The sequence below is a fragment of the Centruroides sculpturatus genome, unplaced genomic scaffold (genome assembly GCF_000671375.1).
Source record: "Centruroides sculpturatus isolate CEXI.00-Female unplaced genomic scaffold, Cexi_2.0 scaffold1333, whole genome shotgun sequence".
NCBI lineage: Eukaryota > Metazoa > Arthropoda > Arachnida > Scorpiones > Buthidae > Centruroides > Centruroides sculpturatus.
In genome coordinates this window covers 19,501-46,654 of record NW_019385709.1, presented here as the reverse complement: position 1 = coordinate 46,654, position 27,154 = coordinate 19,501, and the positions used below count along the sequence as shown (strand labels likewise).

The window sequence follows — 27,154 nt, the reverse complement described above, 5'->3', positions numbered from 1 at the left end:
TTTTTAGTCGTAACGGACATCGACAGATGGTTGAAAGTGGCCGTTGGCTTTTTGAAAGTACAGCCACTGATTGGTCAGCAGACAATCATGCCACACGGCATGATTTGCATAAAACTATGGCTTGGGAATCACAGATTTGCATAATGTTACGGCTGGTGATGGCTAATTGGTTGGCCGGGAATCACACCACATGACATTTGCATAGTGCTACGGTTCAGTAAGTACTAATTGGTCATCGAACCCGATGTTGATGCTATAAAAAAGTTAAGTTGAAGCGAGAGTTGGAAGTCCACTCCAGCACGGAAACTTTGTAAGTTCAGTTTGTCACAACCGGATATACGTCACTCTCGTCTAAGTTCAACTTGGAAATTTTTTTGTTCAATAATAAATGTGAATTTTTCTTCATGGAAAAAATAAGACATTCCCTGAAAATAAGACCTAGCGCATCTTTCAGAGCAAAAATTAATATAAGACACTGTCTTATTTTCGGGGAAACACGGTATTATATATAACAGAGGAAAATTATGATGATCAATAAAAAAAAACAACCCTCCGAAGATTTTTACATTTTTGAACTCAGGACAGGGATCTCAGGATGTCAAGAAGTGCAAAAAAGATGAGATGGTTTTTCTGTATACAGGTAACCTCCGTATTACATGGCACTTCTATAGCACGGGTTCACTCTAACATGGTTCGGGAATTGGATAAAGCCCTCGTACAACATGAAATGTAATAAAGGGTGCGTTCTTTTATACTTCCGCTCAACTCTGCGCGAGCATTCTAATTGTTTTCGTGGCTACTTTGAATGCTCTTTCAACAATAATCCATTTAATGGTTAAATTTTACAATTGGGACCCTTCTTTTGCCTCTAAAAGCTCATTTTAGAATTATAGATTCCTCCATCATGATACTATCGATAGTGCGGGTGCCGCTATCTTTCTTTCACCATTGTTCCTAAATGCCTACAAACAGCAATTCACTCCTGTTGCAGAGCGACTGCTATTAACGAATGCACCCAAAAACTGTTACAAGTTGATGATGATCATGCTGAGATCATCATATAGGATGAATAATCTTCTAGTAAAATATTTACTTAAATAATAAATAAGTATTTTACCTGTGAAAAAAAAATAAATAATAAATTTGACTTAAATAAGGATTTAACAGTATGTTTTTTAATTTTTGGAACCTAACCCCCCCTTTTCGCATTAGTTCTTTGTTTCATATAACACGGATTTGCATAACACGGCAATTTTTTGGAACGTAACTCCTGTGTTATACGGGGATTACCTGTATATATAAGTTGGTGTGTAACATGATTTTGTTCACCCACTTCAAAACTTATTACTCCTGTGCCTTTTGTTAAAAATTGCTGAAATTTTGCGGGGAGTTTTGTGTATTAGGGACATTGATGCTATTAAATTTTGGTGGTTATATGATGACGGGGTGGGGGAGATACAGGGGGTCATGTGTCATGTCTCAAATGGAGTTGGACTTAATGAAGATATTACTTCTTGTTAGCATTTACAATTTTCTATAAAACTCAAATCTACTCTTGTTTAGCCATTTTATAACATTTAATAATATAAAAAGTTTTAAAATAAATTCTTTTAACAGATGGCGCCACACACAATTTAACTTTTTTGCCAGGAAAGTTATACAACTCCGATTTTTTTGCTGATTATTGGTGTGTAGTTATGTTTATTGATAATTACAACTAGGAGATTATGGAAATGAAAATGTTTATTTTCAAGTGGTAGTAATCATTTTCCTTTCTGAGAAAAATTTTTTCATTTAAAATAAAAAAAATCACAATTTTATAGAACTTTTTTGTGTTATTAAAATAAATTAATTTTAAAATAGATAAGTGTATAAAAATAGAAGTCTTCGTTTAAATTAAGACCTGTGGTATGAATCTTATGGCCAATAGAAGAAATAAGCTTCTATATATGTGGTTACGTATTTTATTAAAAATAGTCAAAGCTCCCTCCAATTTTCAATATCCAATTTGTTTCGTGCTTTTGATATCATATTAATTACTAGGTAACACACAATTCAACCAAATAGGAACTGAGAGAAGTTAAAAAGATAACATTGCCTTTTCTCAAAACTGAGGAAAATTTTTAAATTTCTGCACTAATCCGGAAATTGTCTCTGTCGTTATTGAATCTTGCTCAAAGCACTCTGCAGGTTTAAAGACATTCTCATGTAGTCCCATATCCACATTAGCCACATTAACTACAAATGGATCCATCACCTATTCTGGACTTTTATTTCTAGTAGATCTCTGAACTTTAGTTTCATTTCATCATATAAATTATCTCTTTCTAACTATGTTTTCCTTGTTACTTTATTTTCAATTAGGACTTTGTGACACAATTTGTACAATATATAAAATGAACTTTTATATTCAACTTATATAACTTAGGATATGATCCCATTTTAGGGCTAGTACACATTAGACATTGGACGTTGCATTAAACACTCATTAGCAGTGTACACACCGTGCGTTTAGCTTGGCATTTGACGACCATTTGCACTGTCTCAGTTTGGAAATGGACATGAAAGTAATTGCTTGAGTGTGGCTCCTCTAACATTGCTATAAAAGATGATGGCAGAGGCAAAGAGAATTTTGGGTGCACCCAATATTACGAGATAGACTGACGGATGGAATGTTTGTGACATTGTATCCAAAACTAAGACAATATGAACCCAAGTTTTTTAATTATTTTAGAATGTCTATAAAATCATTTGACAATGGCTGGTCTCTTTTGGATTTCATCAATGAATAGATCAGTATCGAAATGATTGTTCTCCATTTCGGCCAATGTGTGAAATGGAGAACAATCTACCCGAAAGCACACGATCGAATGTACAACAAAATGGTAGCACATGTATCTCAAAGTGTGCAGCTGATGCTTGCAAAACACACATTCTAACCAAAATCTATCAACACGCTCGGCTAGAAGTGCGCATTTGCGTGTGTATACCTACATCGTAGGAGGTGGTGACGGGCCGCACTCATAGGTATAGCCTCGGAACCAGAAAAGGAAGGAAGAAGTAAAGTTTGCATAAGGTGAAGGTGAAAAGAAGTGAGATAGGATAGTTGAAAGTTATTGAGGGATCCATGGGTGCCTGCAATGCATTAAATTGGATTGAAAACAAAGTGCATAATATATACAAAGATGAGCATACAAATTACATTAGAACTTGCTTTTGTGGCACGATAATTGAGAACTATTTTACCGATACGCATACATAATACAAGCTTGTTGAGCTGACAGAAATGTGTACAATAAATTTCCAGGTACCGTACACGGTACTAACATAAGAATAGGATGCTTTTAATTGGCTAGAAAAGAGAATAGTGTCACCTAAACAGGCCAAAACAATTATGATGTTACAATACTGTTCGTAAAGCTGCAGTTGGCATCCAGGGTTACAGTTACACGCACAGTTAGAAGCACTTAACGGAAACAACACGTTACACCTGAGAAACACCACATGACCTGAAAAGTCTAGCCGAGACATACAATATAGGATGAGTGCCTAGGGAGCACTTACAATGTGTTATCAAAGAAGACAAAGTATTTATAATGATAAATACAGTAGAGCAGGTTTGACCGCCGAAGTGACATTACACAGTGTGTGTGTACCTACAGTATGCAGAACTCTTGGTTCTTTAAAACGTACATTACCAAAGCATGTGCTTCAAAACGCGTAATGTATACTAGCCCTTAGCACTGGTGACCCCCCTGGTAGTTCCTGTTGTCCTCTAATCTTTCACGTTTTTTCTAAGGCTTCACTGATATGTTACGTTCTATGGTCTGTTGAGAATCACTACTCTAAATGACTGTCAACAAAACTTATACTAATTGATTTATAAGACACCTATTACTCTAGTAACAGAGTACTATAAATTTCATTTTTCATTGTGTTTAATTAATCTTATGTTCATTTTTATACATCTTTAAAACATTTGTATATAGAATTCCCTGATAATGATAGCCCATTGGTGACCAAGTGGATAAAACCATTGAATGCTGGTTGTGGCTTTGCATCTGATCAATGGGTTGACCACATAGAGTTATCTGGGAAACTGCACCTTATTTAGTTATTTGACTAACATCTATATTGGTCTAATATCTAAATAGGCGACAGTTTTCCATAAAGAATACTGCCGGGCGACACTCCCACTTAGCAGATCACTCAGGTGTTGCATTGCCCTATTCCAGGTGTCTCCAAACTTTTCAAAAGATGGCTCACATGCCATAGTTTGAAGACTCCTGTCCTGTTCTGTTAATCAAATCCTCGATAATGAACTTTATCTATCTTTCGTTTCCAAGATGAAGCAATCAATTACAAAATGTTCTGAAGATGGATGTGAATCCGAAGCACTTGAACTTCAATTCTGCTTACATTAACACTTTATAATCTATTAAAGCAAATATATTGTTTATATAATTAAATTTGCAGCATCTTCAATATGCAATAGACTAGATTTTTATTTGAAAAGCTGTTTTATATAAATATTTTAAACCAACAATTAATTTGAAATTATGCTTTACCTTTCGAAAACATTTAAATATTAATAGGTTATTAATAAACTACTCTTTCATTTTATTATAAATTTTGTTATACGTTACATTTTATATTAGTGTTTGAATAATGTAACTGTATTGTCTGATTGAATATTTCAGACTTCAATTATGGCAGTGGAGTTTGAAGGCGGAGTTGTTATCGGAGCCGATTCAAGAAGTACTACAGGGTATAATTTTCATCTTTACTTGATATTTATTTAATATTTATAATAAAAACACACGGGTTCTAACATGCTTATTTCGGGTAGCCATAATTTTATTACAGCAAGAAACACTGCCTTGGAACGTTTTCAGCTTAAAATATTCAAAAACCAAACGAGCATTTGTTTATTGCGACATTGTCACAATGCTGGGCTGAATTTTTAATAATATTTTAAATTTATTTAATTTAAAATATAAGCTCTCCATCTTCGTACATCATACTTTTCTGTTAGCAATGGAGTCGTGCTGAACATCTATTAACAAAGCAGATCGAAGAAAGGCAGTTCTTTGAAAACAAATTTTTTTGAAGATCTGCTTTTCTTTGATGTGCTTTGTTAACTATTTCTAATTCTTTCTGAGAACTTGCCGTTGATTTAACATATGTATTTATAAGAGTAAATCATTTTCAACAAGTAAAATGGCGAAGCCATTCTTGGGATGAGAATACGTCTCGGAGAGCATGAACATCGCATGCGCAAATCTTTTACTCACACCTGTCTGTAGAAACAATCTCAACATTTTGTATTTTATTTTGACCCGTTCTCAGTCCCCTGACTACCTACAAGTCTGGTTTATTTTATGTGGGCATGCTTTGGGCACCAAATACTTCATGCCAAATTCCAACTCCTGACATGTACTCCTTCATACCTCTAAGGTATGCAGCCATTGACAGAAGCGCGATTTTAGAGATGAGACATAGTCTCGTCAAAAATCTGTTAGAAGTATTTCTAAGCTTTGTTGTAAGATTGCTCTTCTTTGGCAATTTATCATTTGTGCATTTTGTCTGTTTATTTATTTTAATAAGCGATTCATAAGTTATTTTGACTTTTATTAAACAATTAAGACTAGTTGTATACTTATTACATCAAATATTTGTGTCAACATTACAGTTACAACATGCAAAGAACAACTGCTAGTTATAGAAGGTATGTATTCAAAATATATAATCTTAATCGTATACTGATTTTTTTGGGGCAGTTGTTTTTGAAATATGTGTCTTGGCATATTTATAAGTAACATGAATCAAATTATTAGATACATAACATCTAAATTAATGTGAGTAAATTATAAATTTTGGCAGTGTGAAAATAAAAACACAAAGAAAACTGCCATTTAAAACTGGTTAAATTAGAATTAAAAATGCTAAACCAGCAAATTTTTATAACAAGTGCAGACATTTTTGCCCGTGTTGAATGGGCACATCGGACAAACTAATCACCAAATGCCGAAACAAATGGGGGACTGCCGAACACCTGTGCAGAGGGGAGGTGATGTAAGACGAGAGAAACGGGGAGGAGAGGATAGTAAGATTTACAGTTCAAAGAAAGACTTCCATGCTGTGGGGAAGGAGTTGACACAGCAAAAATTAATAGCTGTTTTTTTGCGGATGGCCTTATATTTTTTCACCTGTTCGAGATGTTTGAGAAAGGGTTGTCTGGAAGAGTTATGTCAGAATCAGAGGTGTAGATGGGCAACTTTTTCTGACACGTGGAGACTTATAAATTAAATTATAACTGTTTTATAATTATTTCCACAAAACCGACAAGCAAAAATATGAAATTGAAATCTATTTAAAATTTACAAAGAAATCTTACAAATTAAATTTGCATAACCATCACTAAGAAACTTTTATGTCGTCAATGTAACTTGAAAACCTTGCTTCAACCTCTCTCGATCTTGAGCTTCATCTCATTCTTATAGTACAGTTGCGGTGATGTTACACGATTGTGCTCACTTGACCCTATTTATATACTTAAGTGGCTAACATTCATTTAATTGTAATAATCGTTAAGTTGTGTCATTGCCCTTAAATTTAATCTTTCATAATTCTTCACTTTGTCCTTTTTGACAATTTGGGGTGAGAGAGTGGTAGTCTATCCTAACTGGCTTTTTTGTGCTCTCTGAGCGGTAAAGGACCTAAAACCACAAAAAAAAAAAAAAAAAAGTCTATTCTTAACAAAATAAAATGCCCCAAAAGGAATAGAATAATGAACTAAAAATAATCCCCAAACAAAAATAAACTGGTTTGGAATCAACTCCTTACATCGTGCAGCAGTTCTGGAAATGCAGCCAGAATAATAGTGAAAGAAGTTAGTACGGCAGCCAAGAAATTAGCGAATACCATCACAAATCAGAACTCAAGTTCTAGAAAATGTTTCTTCTGTTTCCAAATAGTAACAGTTTGCACAGAAATATTCAAAGAAGATTTAAAAATTTAATGGCCTGATTAATCCTGATTATAGGGAAATAATAAATGTTCTTGCAGAATACTTAAATTATGAATTCAGTCCATTACAATTTGAATGTTTTTTACTGGCTGACTCTGTATCAGAACAGATCGATCCACTGAGAATATCAATTTTGGTCATGAAAGTCATGCACCGTGGTGCCAGAACACGAGTGAATTATTTGCAGTTGGCACATTTTTACTTACTCCCCCTCTCTTTGCTCAAATTTTCTTTATTTTGGCAAGAAAGGATGGAGGTCTGGTTTTCTCTGTTTTATATTGTTTATTTCCTAATAAAACATTTGAAACACATACAAAATTATTTAATATGATAGATAAGATGTGGCCATTGCTTGATTACAAAAGTATAAACGTCTATTATGAAATTTCCAGTTGCTTTTTCCATCTTGTACAAAATCGTTTAGCTTCGTGTCATCTTTTAGCCGGATTTAATTCTGATGCGCAATTGGCTTTAAATTCAAAATCAATTGCTTCACTTGCTTTCATTCTGGAACAAGATTATTATTTATGCCATTTTTAAACTCAAGAATCATTTATCCAGTGAGTGTGAGCCAATTTTAGAATGGTTTACGAACACGTATATAGGTCGTCTCAGGCAATTGGTCTAAGGAATAATAGATTCATGGCGCCCTGATTTTTCCTCCAACATTTGGTCTTTGTACCAAAGAACAATAAATGAAAGCGACAGGTCAAATAATTTTGCAGAAGCCTACCATAAATATTTTTCACTTACTTCCACCTAGAAATTAACCTCATTAAATTACCTACATCATATAAATCCAAGATAGGCTCCTATCTTATGTCTTTCCCCATTGAATCTCAGGCATTAATCATCCTAATGCACCTACTCGACATATATATAATTCTGGGGGTTACAAACTGGCAGCTCGCAGGCTGGATATGGCACGTTAAGGCTTCATATCTAGCCTGCAGCCTTGGTGATTTCTTTTCTGAAAGTCAACATTTCTAACATCTTGCAGGGGGATTAAAGCAGAAAAAATTGAAACTTCTGTTTGTGTAAGTCTTAAAGGCCTGGCAACTGCTTTTGTTAGAACTTTTTTTTTTTAGTTTACAGTATGTTTTGGTGCACTGAATAATAGTGAATATGGCCTGTGTCTGATATACATCTATTTGACTGACCCTGTGCTCTATTTTGAAGAAGGAATGAAAATGTTTCTTTCTACAATAAAATTTGGCTACCCAAAATAAGCATGTTAGTATTTGTGTGACATTGGGAGATTGTTTGTAATAAAAACACTTATTTACTTTTTAACTTTGATATTTTTCAGAGTGTACGTAGCTAACCGTGTCTCAGACAAACTGTCTCGCGTCACCGACTACATCTATTGCTGTCGTTCGGGTGCTTCTGCCGACACCGAAGCCATTACCGATATTGTTAGATACCAAGTTGCTCTTCATGAGTGAGTGTTTTTATGCTATTGTGTATTTTTATGTCGGTTTGTTAGAACATTAATTAAAATATATAACTAACTGTAATAAAACACCAGTACTTTGACATCTATCGGCATGGAATTCCTGAGTTTACATGCTGATTATTAAGCATGTAAACACTGTAAATTTTAATTCTAAAGAAATGCATTGCTAAATTTTTCATGTATAATAAATATCTTTCATATGTATTCTTAAATTGCCTTTTGTGGTTACCTGGATAAAAATGAATTGTTTGCGTGTCGTTTGCATATGGCAATGTGACACGCGGATGATCTGCCGAAGGGAGACGTCTCCCGAGAAGAGGACTTTCTGCGAGAAAACTGGCCCATATTTAGGAGTTACAAACATGAAGAAAACTCAGAAAACTTCCCTGGCCAGCCCATTGATAAAAATAAATTATAAATAAAATTTATTTACTTTTTATCCCAAAGTAATATTGTTTATTTTGGAATGTTAAATTAGTAGACATTGTGGATTCAAGTCTCATTTCGAATGGATCTTTTCTTTTAAAATTATCTAGATTATTATTGTTTATTAAATTATACATCATGATCTAAAATATTTAGTTTCATACAAATTTCATTAATTGAAAATGAAAAATCTTAGTTGTCTTAGTGTCGTATCAGACAGAAAAGTGCATTTATATAAAGAAATCATGTTTCTTATTTGTTATACATCTAAATTATTATTCAAATTTTCGACTTTTCTCATCGGAGATGATATGGCTATTTGTGTTGTTTAATAATCAATTAAAATTCTAGAAATTTATAAATTTTAATTTTTACAAATTTAGACTAGAAGTTGACGAGCAGTGTTTGGTAAAGACCGCCGCCAATATTTTTAAAGGAATTTGCTATAATTATCGTGAACAAGTTCTCGCCGCTATTATTTGTGCAGGATGGGATAGAAGAAATGGTGGACAGGTAAGATGAGTTTGTTGTCTATTATTACTAATTTATGCATTAAAATGAACCAATTTAACATAATTTTTGCAAACCGATTCATTTGCAGAACCCAAAATACACTAATTCTATATCATAAAGTTATTGCAGATTTAGCAAAAACATTTTCTTAAAATTTGATTATGTTAAGTATGTTATTAGTGCAGTAAATAATCTGCTATCTAAATATCTTTTTACTGCTTTTCTGTTGCATTATTTATTATTACTTTCGACATAATTTCAAGTATTTAAAATTCCTGTTGAGTATGATATTCAGGCATAGTGTGTGATATATTTCTGTAAAGTAGTAAGTATAATAAAACCTTGCAAATCTGAACTGTGTTAACTCAAAACTCTCTACAGGTTTAAAGCATAAAGGTTTTTTTCTGTATAATAAACTACTAATTTCAATTTAATGAGACTAACTCAAATCTCTCCTCCCTACGGTATATCTGGTATATATTTTCTCTTTAGTTGGCCATATTACACAGAATATGACAAACAAACACTACAACTCCTTGACGAATACAACATCGCATCATTACACTCTTGTATAGGCGTCCTTGAGAAACATCTTGATGATGATAAAATTTATGGTTGCAGAAAAATTGGGTATTAAATTTGTTAATTCAAATCAGGAATTTTTTACCTTGTAAAATTTGATTCAACAAGATTTTAGTATAGTTTCAACAGCTGTAATTAGTAATTACCTTTTTTTTTTTTTTTTTCTTCTTACAAATATATCATAGGAAGAGCTATTTTTCCACAATTATATATTGCTTGTTAGAGTACGAATTCTTATCTGTGCTGACACGTAATTATCGTATTCTACATTGTCACATCTAGTATGCAGTTTACAAATTTAGAGCTAGTAATAAGTTCACATTTTTCGAGCAGTTTCCATTTAGAATTATTCTGTTTGTAAGGGAATTTAGAATAATTCAAATTTTATAATTTTAGAAGCTATTATTAGCACATTTTATTTCATGTTGTAATATCATACTTTATTGATTCTAAGATGCACCATGACTTCAGAATCAATTTTAAGTTATTTTATGGTGGAAGTCATTTTTAAATACAGTGGGTGATCGGTTAACGAACATAATCCGTTTCAAGACTTTGTTCGTTATCCGATTATCAATTTACCATAGGTTTTTATGGGAATTTGATTAATTCGTTCCAGAGACTCCAAAAAATAAAACGTAGTAAAAAAGTACATATTTTTTATTTATATGTAATAGTAAAAATACATATATATGCAGTCTTGCATTTTTATTAGTCATGTTTTTCCATTTGTGGGGGTTAAAGAATCTGTCCAATGTCGATTGCTTTTCTGTTTTCTTCAGGATTTTTCGGAAATAATTAATAATAATGTAATTGTAGAGATCCCCAACCTCGTTAACCTTATTTTGGTTTGGATGCCACTTGGATGATCGTTGTTCTGACATCCCTGGAGTTCTGTCGTCAGATCAGTTTCAGGTTCCATTATGAGCTCTAAAATGCTCATTTCTCAGATGTGATTTTTATTATTCCATTAGCAGCTTGAAACTTCTTGATATATCTTTCATAGCTAAGATTATGCCTACTGTAGACTTGTTCAAGCCATAATGCCCAGCAACATCAGACATCTTTTGCCCACTTGGCTATTATCTCTTACTTGGTTTCTACGGTGAGCACAGTTCTTGACACTCCTTTTTTTAGGCTTCATAATATTATCAGTTTCTTTTTTAAATAAAAAGTTCAGAAAAGCACTTACAAAAATTCAGAGAACAGAAATCAGCTAGCTCACAAAAAATTATTTAAATGCAAGGCCCGGATGAAATTTGGTATTAAAAAGTTAACGAATATCCAATGGGACAGTTAAACTTTCATCTTTCATAAATAAACTCTGACGCAAAACTTAACAAGTGCCCGTCCGACAGTCTCGCAAAGACTATATAAAAAATTATTTGTCAGATAGGTAAACAAAAAGCTGGAATTACAAGGGAGAGTTTCAAAATTCAGAAGAATATTAATACTATCCATTCAGTATTGGGTTGAGCGTTGATGTTGATGTTGATGTCTCTCTCACTCCGAAAGGTTTCAAATTGTTACCTGAAGACAAGGGAAAATCAATCAGTATTCATTATTTTCCGTTGCTTCTTTTTATGTTTGTTCAGTAAAGTGTTCATTATCCAATCATAAAAATCTTTTGTGAAAGTGTTTGTCATCCGAACTGTTCGTTAACTGATCACCCACTGTATTCAAATTTATTTAATTTTGTTAAGTAGCAAGTTATAAAAGCAATACAAATGCCATTAAACAGTTTTTGCAGCTGTATTTCCACACACTTTTGTATATACAGTAGAGCCTCAATTATTTGACCCAATTGAGGACTGGGGTTGGTCGGATAATTGAAAAGTCGGATAACCGAAAAGTATGAAAAAATCCATTATTAGTGTAGTATATTATTATATCCCATGTAATTAGTATATCGCTATTAACCTACTTTGCGTTGAATTTTCATTGATGTTAAGCCTAACAAGAATTTTTTAAAATAATAATCGTCGCTATTATATTGTTAAAAATTAGAAAATTAAGCCTTGTTTAAATACCGGCTCCCTTTCTTGGTCGAATGAGTGTTGCCAGCTAAAACACACGTAAAAATAATATTAAAGTAGCCAAGACATAGCCAAATATTGTAGCGCCACATCACTAGCGGACATTTGAAATTTGCCAACTAGGACGGTCGGTTAACCGAGGTGTCGGTTAATCGGGGGTCGGATAATCGAGGCTCTACTGTATAACAACTTTTTGCTTTAATTGCCAAATTATAATGTTTTGTTATGATTGTTGGTTACTGTAGTCTAAAACCTTCATTATTAGTGCTTTAATTCATTGTGTGATCCGTTTTTGATTTCTTTTAATTGTTGATTTGGACTAAGAATATATGATGCTGTTTCCAATAAATAAAAGGTAACTTTGAATCAGAGTATAGTAACTATATAATCTCCATGATGTAAAACAAAACTTTTTTCCTTCACGCTGAATGTTCATGAGATAAATTAGCACTGATGTAATCTATGTACTAAGGCAGTGGTTCTCAACCTTTCTTGTTAATTAATGTACCCCATTAGCCCATTAGTTGTTTCTCAAGTACCCCTTATATTTTTGTATGTAAATTTTATAATTACTGCATTAAATGTATACAGCTCTTATAACTGAGCACCATAAAAAAACTATAACTAAAAGTGGATTACTTATTTTACGTAAATAATAATAAATTTAATCAGGTACATACATTTATTTATTATTATTTGATAAGTATATATTATAATTAACGATAAAGAAAATTTAAATTATTCTACAATAATTTCTAACAAAATTTAATGGGATATTTGTTGCGATAAATCTTCAGCAATTTTTTCAAAATTTGGTNGAAGACTTGAGGCTACTACACACACAAACACCATTAATGTGCGATGTGTAGTTTTTGCTGCAGAGTGACGTATAGGCACAAACACGTCCATTTATATATATATATAAATGGACGTGTTTGTGCCTATACGTCACTCTGCAGCAAAAACTACACATCGCACATTAATGGTGTTTGTGTGTGTAGTAGCCTCAAGTCTTCCATCGTGCACTATGGTGGTTGCGTCTCGATTGCTATAAGGGTGTGAGAGATATGGGGTTTGAAAGTGGTTGACTTCGAAAATGTGTAACACTTCAATGAGAATGTTCCAGAACCTAGAGGTCAAAATTTGATACACAGTTAGGGTACATCATGAAAACGCACACTATAAAGAGATTTTTCGAAATTACCCTGCGGGGGGAGAGGGAGAGCATTAAGGCTTAACCCGAAGAACAGCTTCTACTGTACTATTTTAAGTGCAATTTTTTGTTTTTAAGTGCGTTTTAGTATTCATTGAGTACTTAGGTGTATTAAGTTGATAACATTTCAGACATTGTTATAAATATTTTTTATATATTTCAATTTTTTAACCAAATGTCGAACCATTTAAATTCAAATTTCTTTTTGCATATTGGTTCAATTATAGAATGATTGTTTTTAATTTGATAAATTTTCTGGAACATTTACAGTTTGTTTGATTCTCAGCGGTAGGTGTTATATAACAATTATTACAGTTGTTGAAATACTGAATGTAAATAGGGTTTGCTTGCAAAATCCACGCGAGCGAAGCCACGGGTAACAGCTAGTATTATATAAAATCACAGAAGTCATTTCAATACATGCATAAATTACATTTCCCAAAAATAAATACAGGTAATTATAATTAACGATAATCAAAGTTTAAATTATTCTACAATAATTTCTAACAAAATTTAAAGGGATATTTGTTGCAATAAATCTTCAGCAATTTTTTCAAAATTTGGTTCCCACATTGTTAACTGACAACGAATGTCTGCTGATGCGTCAAGCCTGTTTCCTATTTCTTTTTTCAGTTTTAGTGTCACAGTATTTGGCAAACCGCATTCACACAAATACGTTGTTCCAAACAGTAAAAGTTTTCTTATGGCTTTATCGGCTATGTTTGGCTAAGCTTTTATGAGACCAGCCCAAAATGATGATAAAGAAATGTTTCTACTGTATCTTTGTGTGTTGTGTCAGTAGAAATGTCAATCAGTTGCTCTTCTTCTTTTTCTGATTTGTAGGAAAAGGATTTATTATCCACATATAATTTTCAATTTCATTTATCGTCAGGAAAATAATTGTTAAATGAAATGAACAGATCCTCAAGATGTTGAATTATAGCTTTTTTTTTAAATCAGTATCAACGAGAATCTTCTTTTCTAAAAGATAAGAAGTCAATTTATCAAAAATGTCAAATTCTCCTGCCTTACATCTTTTCTTCCACATTGAAATTTTCATCTTAAATGCAGAAATTTTGTCATTGGCAGTGAAAATATTATTATTTTTCCCTTGAAGTGATAAATTTAATGCGTTAAGTTTATCAAATATGCTACATCTTGTAAAGTGTAGTCGGAAATTATAAAATCAATGTGTAGTTGTATTTTTTCCTTAGTTGATTTCTTCTGATTTTCACTCTTGCGTTTGGTTAAAAATGCTAATACTTCAGAACGTAATTCATATATCCTTGTCAATACTTTTCCTTGGCTCAACCAACGTACTTCTGTATAAAATAGTAGACAGTTGTAATCATTACCTGTTTCGGTACAAATATGCCTCAAGTCTAGTATTTAACGCTCTGTTTTTTACAAAGTTAACTATATTTGTTAGTGCCTTAAATAGAGATTATAATTGTGTAATGGCTGCGAATTTATAACGTGCAGAACAATACAAGAATCTTTCAATTTTTGTAACAAATGTACTGTCTAAATTTGCTAAATATCAAGTAATGCGCGCATGCAGTGACACACATTGCATGGTGGGGGTACAATCCAGGCCTTGTTATTCCTAATACCAGTAGGCCAGTTAAAAGATTAAAAGCCCTTATCTCATTGAGCATAAATCTAAGAGTACAGTACATCTAACTTTCATTATAAAATGGCATATGTTAATAATTTACAGCAAATTGATTAACACAAGAAATGACAAAAAGTTGCTTTAAAATATCCCAGTATGAACACCGATTTCCCTTTTAACAGTCCAAACAACTTGTTTATCCACTTGATTTGCCTGTCTATTTGTGCCGTTAGTGCCGAGTGAATCTGTAGTCTAATAAAATTACGGTTTAACCGAGCATTAATTTTAGAACAGAAAAAATTAAAGCAAGTTTTTGTCGTTTCTTGTGTTAATAATTTACAGCAAATTGATTAACATACACCATTTTATAATGAAAGTTAGATGTACCCCTTCGATTTACGCTCGTACCGCTAGGGGTACATGTACCCCCAATTGAGAACCACTGTACTAAGGCATTGATTTTTCCCACCCACTGCTTTAGTTCCAGAAAAGGAAAATCTCACTTTTATAAGACCCTCTATTCCATATTTTGGTCCGGTCTCTCTGTGCATCGCAAGAAGATTTAGAAAGTTTGCAGTTTTATTGGAAGTATAAGCCCAAACGAACTTACCTAGACAGCTTTTCCATATTAGAGAAACTGGGCATTTATCAGATACTACTGCTACATCAAAATAGTAATACAAAAACACATTATATAGTGACCACAACAAGAAAATTGATTAGCCACATATTGGAACATCAGAGAGATATACATAACAATAGATCATAATTTTGTACCAGCCTGGAATGAGACCACTCTATTGACACAATGTATGGGCCACAAGATCATTTTTATCTGGGAGGCTTTGATTGTTGAGAAACAAGGGCCCTGCAATAAACCTACGTTGGAGCTCTCAAGGCTGTATAAATCCTCAATGAAATTATATATAAAGTAGACTGCTACTTCTATAGTTTAATCCCTTTTGTATGGTAAAGTAGCACTAATCTAGATTCTGCATAGTTGGCTATCTACACAGCATTCAATTTACGATATTTAAATTTGAATATAATGACAATCATGTTTCATCTAGAATGAACAGATGTTCTTTTGCCGTTCGCCTGATGACATTTTTGAAAAGGTCAAAAATTTTGCAAAAACATCAATGTTTAATGATGAAAACAAATAACATTGAAAAGACAGTGTTCTCTGTGTTAATTTATCTCATATAATCCCCATTTGAATTTGTTTCAGTCCATGTTCTAGTGTAGGATTTCCTGAAATTTGACAATGCTGTGAGTCTGCCATAACTGCATAAAAACCGAGAAAGTAATTTAGTCTTGAGATGAATACATTAAAGATTTCACAATTGAATAGACATAAAAATGTGAAATATTTTTGTATGTCAATGACACATACATCACACTTTGGAGATGCTGTCATGAAATATTTAAAAATGTAGTTTATACAATATTTTTATATAATTCCAGGTGTATTTAATTCCTCTGGGCGGAATGATGGTAAGACAACCTTGTGCCATCGGAGGATCGGGAAGCTCTTACATTTACGGGTTCGTGGATGCTAATTATAGACCCAATATGGACAAAGAAGAATGCGTACAGTTTGTTACTAGAGGTGATCTAAACGTTATCATGTTTTTTAATTTTTAAGTAAAATTTAAACTAATCATATCAATTTTTATTTAGCTTTGGCACTTGCCATGGCTCGCGATGGATCCAGCGGTGGCGTTATACGATTGGGGATCATAACGGAAAATGGGATGGAAAGACGATTAGTTGACGATCCACCTAAATTTTGGGAAGGTTAATACATGTATACACTAATGTATGACTTTAAAAAGGTTTTTTCTAAGTTGAAATTATTTTGATTTAACTTTTAATAATAAAGCACCAACTTTCAGTTTAAACATTTGTATTATTTCATAGAATAGAATGAAATTTGATGTCAGTGGACCTGTATTTTTGAGGATTTTTATTGCAACACACAGAATGACTAGGAAACATTGAACACACACAACATGTTCAAATATACAGTAGAGCATCGATTAACCGAAAGCTTTTCAGTCGGCAAATTTTAATTTCTGCAATCTTTGGCCATGTGTTGGGCTACTCCAATATTTTTGATGGTGTGCGTGTTTTAGCTGGCCAGGACGTGCCAGAATTTGAACGAATTTCAACATGGGAGAGGTTAATATATTTTTTTTTGTACATAATCAGTTATCCGAACCCCAGTCCCCAATTGATTCGGCTAATCGATGCTCTACTGTATAACTGGAATTCACGAACCACACACTGCTCTTTCAGATCCTTACAGCATCTTCTGTATACTATGGTATTTTAACCATATAATGTATAAAGCAGCTCTCACATATTTCTAATAGGTGATTTATTTACCAGGGTGACCAACTCTTGTCCATGTAAGATTCATAAATGTAGCAGTGCTAGTATTATAAGAAAATTCTTGCAGTTTGTCAGATTTGGTCACCAAGTGACTGATTGTGTGTTGTAAGTGGTAATTGTTCTGAGTTTTGGCTCATTTTATTTAAATTATCTTTTGGGAAGCCACAGGTAGGGTATTCCTGGGTGACTTGGGAACAAATCTGGGCAGCCAAAAATCCCAGTAGTTTGGTCGAATGTGTCAGGCCCCGTGTACCTGGCCAAAATCACAATGGGTATAAAGGCCTTCTTAGTGTCATGTGGCACTAAGAAGACCTTTATACCCATTGTGTGTAAACAAATAAGTAAAATCTTTATCTATAGCTCTAAGTCTGATTATTCTCAACTGGTGTTGTTCAGTATTTAGGACTTAAATTAAAAGAAACATTTGAATGTTTACTTATAAATACAAACATATGGTAGTCGGTTAAAACTCATGGGAAATGGGGTATATGCCAATTTTAAGTTGCAATTATGGACTGGTGTCTTTGGAGCAGTGACTGCTCCCATAGACATTGTTAGGTAGGTTTCAATGTTCTGTACTTGTAAAAGTATGCTAGTCCTCACGTACTGAATATATAAATGTTTTTACACTTCATTCAAGTAATATCTTATTTTTAATATGATTAAACACTGATTTTGTACAAAATTTTTTCCATAAGTATTGAACAAATTTTGGAACAAAAACCAAATTTAGGATGTCCCATAAGTATNAGGATGCACTTCCCTTCCTCTTATCTATGCCCAATATAAACTAGTGCAGTTATGTTTTGGATAGAATTAACAATTGTATCTGGTCTTCCCTACCATCTATTAATGGAGTATTGGGAAAGCTTAACTATAATTTGATGGAAACGGGCCTGTTCACTGAAGATCAGAGATTGCCCAAACAAGTATATACTAATAGTAATTAACTGATGCTATTGGTAAGGGTATCAGGTTGAAGCTTCTCGGATTCGTACTTGCTCCATCCTTACTGCCCATTCCATTGTGGGTTGAACTCATTAAGGGTGTATCAAAAATAACTGATTCACCAGATATGACAAACTATTACATAAAATAACCTTTTTAAATCAAGCAAATTCAAACTTTCACCAACAATTGCTAACATTTTTGGCTATTTTTAGTGGTCTTCTTTGGGCCATTCACTAAAAATGACCGAAAACATAATCACTTAGTTGATTAAAGTTTAGATTTTGCTGCTTTAAAAAAAGGTAAATCTTAAGAATTTTATCATTCATAAAGTGTAATGTTAATGTAATTTTATAATTAGGATTATTCAATAATCAAACATTTATAAAATTATTTTACAAGGTATTTCGGGTAGTGGCACTTGTTCCTGTCCGATTTCCATAATTGGTTCTTCCAGAATCGGCTCTTCTTCGATGGTCATCATCGGTGGCATCTCGCCAGACGGCAACGATACGGATTTCCTAAAATATACATCATCCGTTGGAGAATGGAATAAAACGTTTTGTATCTCGTCTATATCACCTAGTCCTGCTATATCGATTAGGTTGAGTTTGGTCAACCTAACGATACAGCAATAGGCTCTTCTTGTTGAGAATTCTTGGATACCTTTGGTCATAAATGCACAAACCCAAGTGTGGAAGAAGTTATCAGTTAATTCTTGCCAAATCTGTGTAAATTTTGAGCTTTTTTTAAGGCTTTGAGCAGACCACAATATATTGAATCAGCATTAATTAAGCGGGGTCTTACTGTATTTAAGAGGTCACTTAGCTCAATCTTGTTAGACTATTACAGTGATGTCATAGGTACTCTGATAAAAACTGTAGGAAAAAAAACTGTGCCGCATTTAATAAATGTTGCATTTCTGATGCTTCAAATGACACTGAGGATGATTGAATATGGAAAGGTGCATGTGCTATTTCACAAGAGCCTGAGAAAAAGTGATTACATTGATCTTACAGAAAGGCTTGCAACTTCACTACGATTGAAGAAAGTGATATACATAGCATACACACGATATACTGTTGCATAACAGTCAGCAAACATACCTCAGACCGAATCGTAGTAGTAAAGTATCCTCCGTGGGTCTTAACACAACTGGTAACGCATCATCTTATACCATGAGGTGATGCATGATCATTCCCATTCACTTTTCTGTACGTGAATGTCATGTCCATCTATTCCTGATGGGAATAACGGGTCATTTTTACAGCACTACACCACACACTTGCACCATGGACTTGTTTAGAAGATAGCATGCTGCACATTCTGTTTCACTGCTGTCTACATAATTTGATGTGATGATGCCAAATGGTATTGTGTCCATAGTTTGGAACTACTCTGTATAATGATACTTTGCTGTAAATACTAAACAAATTTACATTAACTTTACACCTTAAAAAAAAATGTGGGAGGCAAGCTTGTTGAAATGAGGGTGTGCATTATATGCCAGTAAATATGGTATATTATTTGAAGTGATTTAAAAAACTCCAGAGGCATTTCTATAATAAAACACAATTTTAATCACAAACTGAAAAAAAAGGCCAAAATTTTGCATTTTTCTGAAGTTTGAGAGCACAAATTATTATTTTAAAAATAGAAATAATCTGCGAAATATTAAAAAATTCATTTATATTAAATAAAATTATATTTTAAAATAAATAAATTTGAAAAATTCCTGTAACAGAACAACAAGTCATAAAATCTATAAATATTTTTAACGCACAAAGTTTAAAAATTTTCTCCGGGTGATACAAAAATGTCCGCGTAATTAGATTCTTGTTTAACTTCTAAGAATTGGAATTGATGAAGATCTGCAATTAAAATTTAATAAAGGAAAATTTTTTATAAATTGTATTAAATTGAAGATTTTAAATAGAGGATTACCTAGAATTCTGGCGAAAGCTAGGGAAGCGAAGTAACGAGAATGCCGCAACGGTGAAATTACTGCACGAAATGTGACTTTATCCATTGGGCGAGCTTCTAAACCTTTTTTAAACATCGAAAGAACGTCCCTGTGAGTCGGGTGTTTAGTTTTTTCGGGCGATGGCGGCGGCGGGGTGCGAGTTGGCGATACGACGATCACGCAAGCTGTAAAGTAAAAGTTTAAAATATTATATTCTTTACTCTGCTTATTTGTATGCATATTTGTTCTTGTATTAGGCTCCTTGGGATGAGCAGGAGCAGCTATGTTCTCTGGGTCAATAGGATGCACTTCCCTTCCTCTTATCTATGCCCAATATAAACTAGTGCAGTTATGTTTTGGATAGAATTAACAATTGTATCTGGTCTTCCCTACCATCTATTAATGGAGTATTGGGAAAGCTTAACTATAATTTGATGGAAACGGGCCTGTTCACTGAAGATCAGAGATTGCCCAAACAAGTATATACTAATAGTAATTAACTGATGCTATTGGTAAGGGTATCAGGTTGAAGCTTCTCGGATTCGTACTTGCTCCATCCTTACTGCCCATTCCATTGTGGGTTGAACTCATTAAGGGTGTATCAAAAATAACTGATTCACCAGATATGACAAACTATTACATAAAATAACCTTTTTAAATCAAGCAAATTCAAACTTTCACCAACAATTGCTAACATTTTTGGCTATTTTTAGTGGTCTTCTTTGGGCCATTCACTAAAAATGACCGAAAACATAATCACTTAGTTGATTAAAGTTTAGATTTTGCTGCTTTAAAAAAAGGTAAATCTTAAGAATTTTATCATTCATAAAGTGTAATGTTAATGTAATTTTATAATTAGGATTATTCAATAATCAAACATTTATAAAATTATTTTACAAGGTATTTCGGGTAGTGGCACTTGTTCCTGTCCGATTTCCATAATTGGTTCTTCCAGAATCGGCTCTTCTTCGATGGTCATCATCGGTGGCATCTCGCCAGACGGCAACGATACGGATTTCCTAAAATATACATCATCCGTTGGAGAATGGAATAAAACGTTTTGTATCTTTGCAAGCGACTTACCCTAAAGAAGGTTTCTTTGATATGTCGGGCATTATTGCACTGATATCTGTCAGAGACACGGGAGTTATCACTAGAGCTTCTCTATCTTTCTCTTGAAGCGACTTTTTACGCAACATTTCTATCGGAACCTCTTCTTCTTCCTAAATAAAAGCCATGATCATTCTCTAATCGATCCGCTTTCTTTAAAAAATTGACATAAAATTGGACGTTCCTTACTGGTAATCTCTCAACAGGCCTCGGAGGTGGCGCTTCCGAAACTGGAGTAGGCTCTTCCGTTTCTGTCGGAGAAAGTAACATCAATTAATTGCTTAATTCAGTAACAAGTTTATAACCTTAAGTAACGAACCAGGAGTACTCTCTTCGATGGTATAAGCCCAAACGGGGTCGAGCGGTTCGGGAAGAGTTCGTAAATTTTTCCAGAATTCTCTTATTTTAGAAGATCCAATCCCTATCAAAGTATAGAATTTCAGGTTTTCTATCAAAATCACACAATTATATGAATGATACTCACGCAATCCAGGTTCTCTGAAGAGCACGTCGACAGATTTCTGAAGTGATGGATAGGTCTATAAAACAGGTAATCGGATTAATTATAATGATAATTTCTATGATAAATTATAAATTTACTCTCTTACAAGAGGCTGCATTTGTTTATACGAAGTGACGATATTGTTCTTAAACTCTTTGGCGGAAATAACGGTCTCTTCATCATGGATTAAGAGACGTCGACGGGGTCTCTTGCGTGTTTGGACTGCGGGTTCTAACTCAAACTCGTTTATATCCTCTCTCCTCTGTACAATTTTTGGAATTACTAATTGCTGCATCTTATTTTAAGTATTTAAGACACTTACCTTTCTTCTCGGTCTTGGTGCTCCTCGTGTATCGTGTACTGGAGTTTCTTCCGGAAGAAGAGGTGGAGCCTTCTCAGGTCGTCTCGGAATTTTTGGAGATAATCGAGCAGGTGTCGTCTCTTTAGGTAAAGGGGTGACTTCTTGAAGCAGTCTTCTAGAATTTTTAATTGTGAAATGAGATATGCATTAACTAAGCATCGAATACATCTTAACTGTAATTAATTACCTCGGTGATGGTGATTCTAAAGGAATTTTTATCAGCATTTGCTCTTCTGGAAGCAGCTGCTCGGTAACGGCTTCTAAATCTTGGAACGGAGGCAATTCTTCAATTCCTGGAAGCTGTAACATTTGAATATTGAAATTAGAATTAAATTAAAGTTTCAAATAATACTGGAACTTATTATTGATCTAGAATTTGATTTATTTAATGTATAATTTGAATTAGAGGTAGGCAGTGTCGACATTTTGCATTTTAATACATGCAACAGTATGTATCGCACACACTTTGTAGGACCTCTATGGCTTGCTTCTAGTTGGAATAATGAGAACCAGTATGGTTCCATGCAGGGTGGTGACAAAAATCTCCAACCAGTTACTATGTGAACAGGTGAAACCACTAAACATATGCCAATTAATTAAATCGGGATTGTGCCAAATGATGGGGCATACCCTCTCCTGAGGTAAAAGGACACGCTATTTCACCCTTTCCATTAAAAGGGGTGATAATTACATCATTTTATGACATGGTACCAATTTAAGTATGAAATTCACAATAGTTGCTGTATTGGTTTCCACAATATTTAATTAACTCCCCATTTTCTAGAGCTTGAATTAATTCCAATTAAATCTTTCCTTCTGCATATTATTAAGTAATTTAAATGTATTCTAATGGTTAAAATATTTATACAGAACAACACCATCTATCTTAAAGCCAAATTAAATATTAAATTAATTAAATTATAGCCAAAAATTTGAAGTAAACACATTCAGCCATGTTAAAAATATGAACTGAATTACCTCAACCTCTTCACGCATTGAAGGAATTACGGGCGGTTCCCGTATAGTGATTTCACTAGGTGGTGCGGTCATTGGAGAAACTGCATTTAAATGATTTAAAATTAACATTTATTTAAATAATTAAGTTAATGTATGCTTAAAAATGATAAGTAACCAAATCTTTCTTCTCTCCTCAATCTGTCGACCGATTCCGCTTCCGAACTTCGCGGCGTTAAAACGGGGAAGAACTCATAACTAGGAATCACCAAAGAAACCGTTTCCTCGGAAAAGCGACCGAATTCCGGATTCACATTGGCTTCCATAGGATCCTCCAGAGTAACGGCCGGATATCTAGAATTTACTGTATTGAGATAATTATCTCGAGAATTGTTTAATTAGAAATACGTTGATCCTTACTTGATTTGAAGTTGTTTTTCATCTTTCTTAATTTCGGGTTTCGTCGTGTATAAACCTTCTTGAAGTATCCTGGTGTCGTCTTTCATGGAAAAGAGTGCATAAAGTTTTATCTAGAAAATATCCTGTGAATTATCTAGTTCTATAACTGGCCATCATTGTAATGTATGTAACAAATTCTTGCATGCACATTTTGAAAATGGCCAATTTAGAATTAGATGAGTCATAAATAAATTCTAACATACAAATTATAATTAATATTAAAAAGAGAGAGAGTCTAGAGACAAAAATTTGCATATATATTGATAGATTGTTGAGAAATAACAATGCTCTGTAGAAGAGATTGAAAGTCTTTGACTTGATTCTCTAGAATGGCATGTCAATCTAGAGATTCAAGTCCATTCTAAGCATTGCTAAAGCATTCAATGGCTTTCACATGCCATTCTAAGGGCACTCCAAAGCATTCAATGGCTTTCACATGCCATTCTAAGGCACTCCAAAATGGCTTTCACATGCCATTCTAAGGCACTCCAAAGCATTCAATGGCTTTCACACGCCATTCTAAGGCACTCCAAAGCATTCAATGGCTTTCACACGCCATCCATAGCGTGCCAAAGTCTTGCCCCTGTACATCATACTTCTCCTGATAACAATCGAGTTATGCCGATCATCTAACACGTTCTCTAGATTAACGGACGACAGTGGGAATGTCCAGGTCCAATTTGGAAACAGAAGCCAAATTACTTACCTAATAAGTATACGTGCTGTTTTCTAAAGACATAAATGACTCCAAACATCAATTTGGAACTAAGATACAAAGAGAATCTCGAAGATTTCTTCCCAGTTTGGGCAGAAAGGCGATGTAAAATGTGATCTATAATGTCGGAACTTATAAAAAAAATAATAAATGTATATATTAATATCAAATAAATGTAATTTTAATGTATTTCTAATCGGTAGACTCACCATATTTTGTCGACGTTGACAGTGGCGTAGTCTCTCCTCGTCAGAAGTTTCGGATTAGTTGCCGCCAACCTGAAAAATTCGCATTTTAATTTAATTAATACGCGAGTTGCCTCGCCACGTGGAGTTTCCTGCATTAGTAATTACCACCTAAATAGGGGGATTTCCCCCGTAGAAAGTCCTCCCCATCGGCCGATCGTCCAAGAAAAAAAGAGGCTTTTTTAACGACGTGTTCGACCTGGTGAAGGTGGTGGACCTAACGTGAGGATTTATTATCAGAGGTGCCACACGAACGTGTTGACAGTGACACGTGGTACCGCGTGACACTCCCAGCACGTTAGCGTTGCTACATAAGCCCATAGCTGCCAATTACAGGGGTTTCTAATTCTGGTCTTGTGATGTGGAGTGGATGTTTTTGCAAAAATTCAAATCCAAAAGTTCCTTCTTCCTTTATTGTTTAAGATTACACTGTATTTTGCAATACAAAAAGTCTCGACCCATTTTCGTGAAAATGATAACGAAATCGTTTGTTTCCAAGTCGCGCGAAGCATGCTGACCCAAAAAAAGATTCGCTGTGCTTTGCGTACGTTTGAATGGTTTAACAAACACGAATGTACAGTACCATCAAACCTCTATGGCTTGCTTCTAGTTGGAATAATGAGAACCAGTATGGTTCCATGCAGGGTGGTGACAAAAATCTCCAACCAGTTACTATGTGAACAGGTGAANCCTTTATCGTTTACGATTATCCTGTATTTTGCAATACGAAATCGTTTGTTTGCAAGTCGTGCGAAGCATGCTGACCCAAAAAAAGATTCGCTGTGCTTTGCGTACGTTTGAATGGTTTAACAAACACGAATGTACAGTACCATCAAATCCTCCTGTTCCGTAACTTTCAAGAGATGGTGACTCATTGCTTGGCGGGTGGCACAGTCCTCTCTTCCTCCAGCTTACGTAACACACTATGCACGTTTTACGACTTTGCAACGAAGGACCTCTCATATTGTCGGTTGTGGCACATTGAGCACCCGTTTAATCCTCTGATTGATGATGTAGACTCCGTGTTACTGCACGGTGGATTTCCCGGAAGGTTGTACTGTACATCGCGTACGCCTGAATTTGTTAACTTGACAGTCCGATAATGGCCCCGGTAGGAGCAGACTTCCCGAATTTCATGGTGAAGTTTGTCTATACTTTCGTGTACGTTAATCTACCGAAACATGAGCAAACAGCCGCGATCCTTTCTTCTCGCATCAGCACGTTTCACGCGACTTTACAATCACCCCGTATATTGTCCTTTACTAGTTTTTATTTCATATCCGAAAAGGTATGGCTGCCGGATAAATAAAAATTTCTTGTATCTTCTATTAACTATAATATAGCCGAATTAAACGCTGTAAGAGCGTTGGAAAGACCAGCCAGGAGCAGCGAGATGCAGTGTTAAATGTGGGTACATAAATAGGTGATCGTAATTAAATTGTTTTTTGTTGAAGGGTTGATCCTTGCTCCTATGGAATTTTACATTTTTCACTCCTAATAATGCTAAAAAATCAATGAAAGAATGTAATGATCCCACATTTTCTGGATTCAGTGTTAATATTCCCACTAAAAACTACCAAAATCAAATCTTCAAAATCTTTTAGTTTCATAAAAATGCGACGGACATACATACATACATACATACATACACTGTATATATATATATATTAAAATATATATATATTTTTTAACTCTCCGCCCTGTGGACACTAAGAGGGCCTCTTTTTTGTAGACCCATAATGGGTATGGCTAAGCCCACAATGGGGCGACCGGATGGTGAAGGACGGGGCCCGACATACCCGGACGGATCACACCCCCGAAAAGTTTCTGGGGATTATTCGACCCTGGGTCCCCCAGAGCGGTAGGCTGCCACCTTGACCGTTCGGCCATCCTGCCTTCGGACAGACATACTGTACATACATACATGACAGACAGACAGACAAACAGACAAACACGCAGAACAGTTAAAAAATCGACGAAAGAAATAATTTATGCTATTTTCTCATTTGTTTACTTAAAGATAATTCAAAATTGTTCACTTAACTTACAATAATCACATTAAATCGTTATAAAAAAATTATTATTTAAATGTTATGAAGATGTAAAATAACTTACCATATAATCCCGAACTTTCCTCCTCTTTTACGGAGAATTTCTTGAGCATAAAACATGTTTAACGAAGGTTATTTAGTGAATAAATTAATTAATTGGAATTCTATAGAACCGAATCGTTGATCCTTCGACTAATTTTTGGCGGGAGTAACGACTTTTCCCGCGTAAAACATTTTATTTTATTAAATATTTAAATCATCAAAAACTGTTACGACTTAACGAATATTAATTTAAATTTATTTAAATTATATAAAAATATAAATTAAAACTTTAAAATGGTTTCGAGTTTCTGTAATTAAAAAAAAATTTTAATTAATTAATTAGTGATATAATTTAACCACACGGCGGCGCTTTTTTGAAAGTTTGAAAAATTTACGAGATTTTTCGGCGTAAATTTTATTTAATTAAATATTTAAATCGTCATAAACTATATAATAATATATAAATACGAAAAATAGAATTTAAATTCTATTTTAAAATGTAAATAAAAATTTTTAAATGGAAGTTTTCTAAATTG

General features: G+C 34.0%; 2 protein-coding genes across 2 annotated transcripts in view; one reads left to right on the top strand and one right to left on the bottom strand.

Moving 5' to 3' along the window:
- Positions 1–16,775, top strand: part of LOC111641411 (proteasome subunit beta type-6-like) — a 19,320-nt gene extending 2,545 nt beyond the window's left edge. The window contains exons 2-6 of the mRNA XM_023387572.1: positions 4,701–4,768; positions 8,340–8,471; positions 9,296–9,425; positions 16,339–16,483; positions 16,555–16,775. Of these exons, the coding sequence (XP_023243340.1) occupies positions 4,701–4,768; positions 8,340–8,471; positions 9,296–9,425; positions 16,339–16,483; positions 16,555–16,676 (597 nt within the window). The 3' untranslated portion in view covers positions 16,677–16,775. The remainder of the gene's footprint in view (positions 1–4,700; positions 4,769–8,339; positions 8,472–9,295; positions 9,426–16,338; positions 16,484–16,554) is intronic.
- Positions 16,776–19,954: 3,179 nt separating this feature from the next.
- LOC111641398 (meiotic recombination protein REC8 homolog) lies at positions 19,955–26,793 on the bottom strand. The gene is made up of 16 exons (XM_023387558.1): positions 26,641–26,793; positions 24,490–24,558; positions 24,272–24,411; positions 23,527–23,605; positions 23,285–23,460; positions 23,131–23,210; positions 22,340–22,452; positions 22,114–22,267; positions 21,898–22,053; positions 21,774–21,828; positions 21,609–21,710; positions 21,479–21,540; positions 21,263–21,402; positions 21,077–21,198; positions 20,161–20,364; positions 19,955–20,087 (listed from the first exon to the last, which is right to left on the bottom strand). Exons 1-16 carry the CDS (start codon positions 26,694–26,696, stop codon positions 20,005–20,007), a joined length of 1,791 nt encoding a protein of 596 aa, XP_023243326.1. The 5' UTR covers positions 26,697–26,793; the 3' UTR covers positions 19,955–20,004.
- Between the last annotated feature and the right edge of the window lie 361 nt (positions 26,794–27,154).

What these genes read in the sequence shown, in the direction of transcription:
- LOC111641398 (XM_023387558.1), bottom strand. Translation starts at nt 26,696, where the DNA reads ATGTTTTATGCTCAAGAAATTCTCCGTAAAAGAGGAGGAAAGTTCGGG. An exon ending in GGAAAGTTCGGGATTATATG is followed by an intron (nt 24,559 to 26,640) that starts GTAAGTTATTTT and finishes CGAATTTTTCAG; the next exon opens with GTTGGCGGCAACTAATCCGA. An exon ending in AGCTTTCGCCAGAATTCTAG is followed by an intron (nt 20,088 to 20,160) that starts GTAATCCTCTAT and finishes TTTTAATTGCAG; the next exon opens with ATCTTCATCAATTCCAATTC.